The sequence below is a fragment of the Alligator sinensis genome, unplaced genomic scaffold (genome assembly GCF_000455745.1).
Source record: "Alligator sinensis unplaced genomic scaffold, ASM45574v1 scaffold28_1, whole genome shotgun sequence".
NCBI classification, from domain to species: Eukaryota; Metazoa; Chordata; order Crocodylia; family Alligatoridae; genus Alligator; species Alligator sinensis.
Window position 1 is genome coordinate 1,307,098 of NW_005842133.1, and position 2,790 is coordinate 1,309,887.

Consider the following 2,790-nt stretch of genomic DNA (forward strand, 5'->3'; position numbering starts at 1 on the left):
TCAGGCTAGTGTGGTTAAGGTTAAGGCATGCCTTTTACCATAGTCAGTGGCACATAAGAGTGATGTGGCAAGTATATGATATAGCTGCCTTTGACTCTCCAGCTTGAATGACCAGGTATGCATTTTGTAGCTGGGTTGACTTGGGGTGGTCATTGGCACAAGTCAATGGTTCATACTCTGGAGCCATAGCAAGACTCTTTAACTGCTCTGTTATTGCATATCGAGGGCTGTGGGATACAGAGATGAAAATAGTTTCCTTGACTTTTATTTGAATAGTGATTTACAGGTCCTCAGCTACTTATGAGGAGCAACTGTCACTTACAAAGGTGACAGATCCTTAAACTTTAGGAATGGAAACAAACGTTTTATGTTAATTTTTAATGACGAAATATACATTTTAAACTGAATGTGTATATAACAGTATCTGTCATATACCTTATATAATGTAATGCCACATATACTATTCATTATAAATTTTAATTTTCTCATTAGGTTAGCGATGCAACTAAGCTAAGGCCAAAGGCAGAATTCTGTTTTGGTAAGTTCTAGTGTATTGCACACCTGTCAAATTGCTCTTTTTACAATTTGAAGCCAGGATATTTTCTGCAGTTCTATTATTAGATAACACCGGTAGTGTGAGGTTTTTTTAAAGAGTTTATTTATAGTCTGCTTCCTTCCTTATACAAGGGGAAAATGTTGATTCCTCCTAATGGTTTTGAATAGCTTTTTAAAATTGCAGTCTAGAGAGATAAAGTGACCAGGCAACAGCTGTTTCTGGTGGGCTTTTTTGAATCAGTAAGTAATCAAATTAGTGATGCTTGTTTTCAAGATGCCTGTTACATGTCAGCTATGAGCACAAGTAATTTAACTATTGCATTCTTTATTTTAGACAAGAGTATGTGGATATTTTATGGTGATCATATGATTATTAATAATGAGGTGAAAATAGTATTTTTGTTTTTGTTTTTTGTTTGTTTGTTTTTGTTTTTTTTAATTTGTGTCCTATGCTCAGGAAAAAGTTTTGTTAATCTGACTTTGTTTACTGGCGTTTTTATTTCTTTAACATAAGAAAATAATGCTCTAATTTCTTTTTTTTCCCAATAGCACATGTTTGTTTTCCTTTTTCTTTTCTCATTTGCCTGACATTTTATCATAATCTAGAATCATGATGAGCAATTTGGATTCTAAAAATCCTTGGCAAAGACTGGGATTAATGATTTTGCTGTCTGTAAACAGCTACCCGTTTTGCTTTTTGCCGGAATAGGTTATCTGTTGCTGGTTTTTTTTATCTCAGCATGCTATATGCTGGGTACAGTTTGCAGCTGATGGAATTCACTTGGACCTGTCCTGTGTATGAGGATAGAGGCAACTCCTGTTATCATATGATTTTAGATTATGATCATTCTGGACAAAAGCAACGTAATATAGTAAACATCCTCTTACTGAAAACGCCTTTATGTTTGTTCTCACTGGCTGTTTATTGCTAGAACTGCTGTGTCAGAATCCCATAAAATTACTACAAGAAATCAAAAATTGAAAACTGACAAATATTGCTTTTCTTTTCTAAGGATTATAATAGTGTTGGTCTTTAATCTAAATGTCTGAATGAGCTGTGCACAGTGCAGCACCTGAAGAGAGGGGAGGGAAAAGATGGCTCCTGGAATCCTTGAGGCTGCAGGAGAGCCCTTTTGAATCAGCTGTGCAAATTTAGAGCAGCCTTACTCCTAAGTGCCGTTCAGGGCTACTGTAATTTCTGTCTGCATACTGTGGTCCCAGTGGGTAGCTGGAATTGTTACGTATAGTCCCTTCCTTGCCTTCCTTTTTCATGTCTTTGTGACAAGGTATTTAGCAGAATTTGCAGATTTGTTAGAAACTGACGGGCCATGCTGTGAGCTCTTCTACTATGGCCTTTATTTATGGTATAGGCAGATGAACTAGTTACCATGAGGTAAAAGGTGCATCACTTTTGTGTGCACTCTTATTTTGTGGTACATAGGGGTGTCCCAATAAAGATTTTCTTGGCTGACACTAATAGCTGATTATTAATCAGCCAGATTGGCTAATGCCAATCTGATAACCAATTTACAGGAATGCGGCTGGACAGTGTGGAGAGCAGCTCCCTGCAGGGAAGTCTGTGGAGGAGAAGCGGCATGGGGAAGGGAGATCAAGGTCCCCACGGTGAGGGAGGGAGTGGGGCTGGGGTCGCTGCCCAGCCAGAGCAGTGAATGGGACCTGGGGCAGGGGGTGAGACAGAGCTGTGGGTGGCTCATCCAGGGGATCAGCGTCCTGGTGCCTAAAAATGGCAGTGGGGGTGCTTGGAGTAAAGTTTGTTGAATGAGCTTTAGTTCAAATGTTGTCGCCACCATTTTCAAGTGCTGGGATGCTTTTAACCAGAGTGCAGCGCGGGTGAGTGCAGCCTGCCCACTGTGGACTCGGGGCTCTCTGCCCTGCTGCTTTTGCCACGGGGGCTCTGTGTCGGCTATATGCCTCCTGCCCGCCCAGCAGCAGGAGGCGCAACTCGCCACCCCCACTGCTGCAGGGTGGGCAGGGGGTATGTAGCTGACAGGCAGCGGAGTAGAGAGTCTCAAGCCCACAGCAGGCAGCCTGCATCTGCCCTGCGCACAAATCTGGGGGGCATATGTTTCCCCCACATGCTGTGCGCAATGGCGGGGAGCTGTCTCCCTCCCCCAAATGCCCTCTGGACGAGTCGCCTGTGGCTCTGTCCTGCTCCCTGCCCCAGCCCCTGATCCTATCCACTACCCTGGCTGAGTAGCGCTGCCAGCCCTTGCC

At 42.8% G+C, this 2,790-nt stretch overlaps 1 protein-coding gene across 7 annotated transcripts in view; it reads left to right on the forward strand.

Moving 5' to 3' along the window:
• PLEKHA1 (pleckstrin homology domain containing A1) overlaps positions 1-2,790 on the forward strand; it is a 64,422-nt gene that overhangs the window by 31,835 nt on the left and 29,797 nt on the right. For 5 of the 7 annotated variants that reach the window (XM_006025123.3, XM_006025124.3, XM_006025122.3 and 2 more), the window contains exon 4: positions 493-538. The exons of the other annotated variants lie outside the window; for them this stretch is intronic. In XM_006025123.3, the coding sequence (XP_006025185.2) occupies positions 493-538 (46 nt within the window). The remainder of the gene's footprint in view (positions 1-492; positions 539-2,790) is intronic. 7 annotated transcript variants of the gene reach the window in all.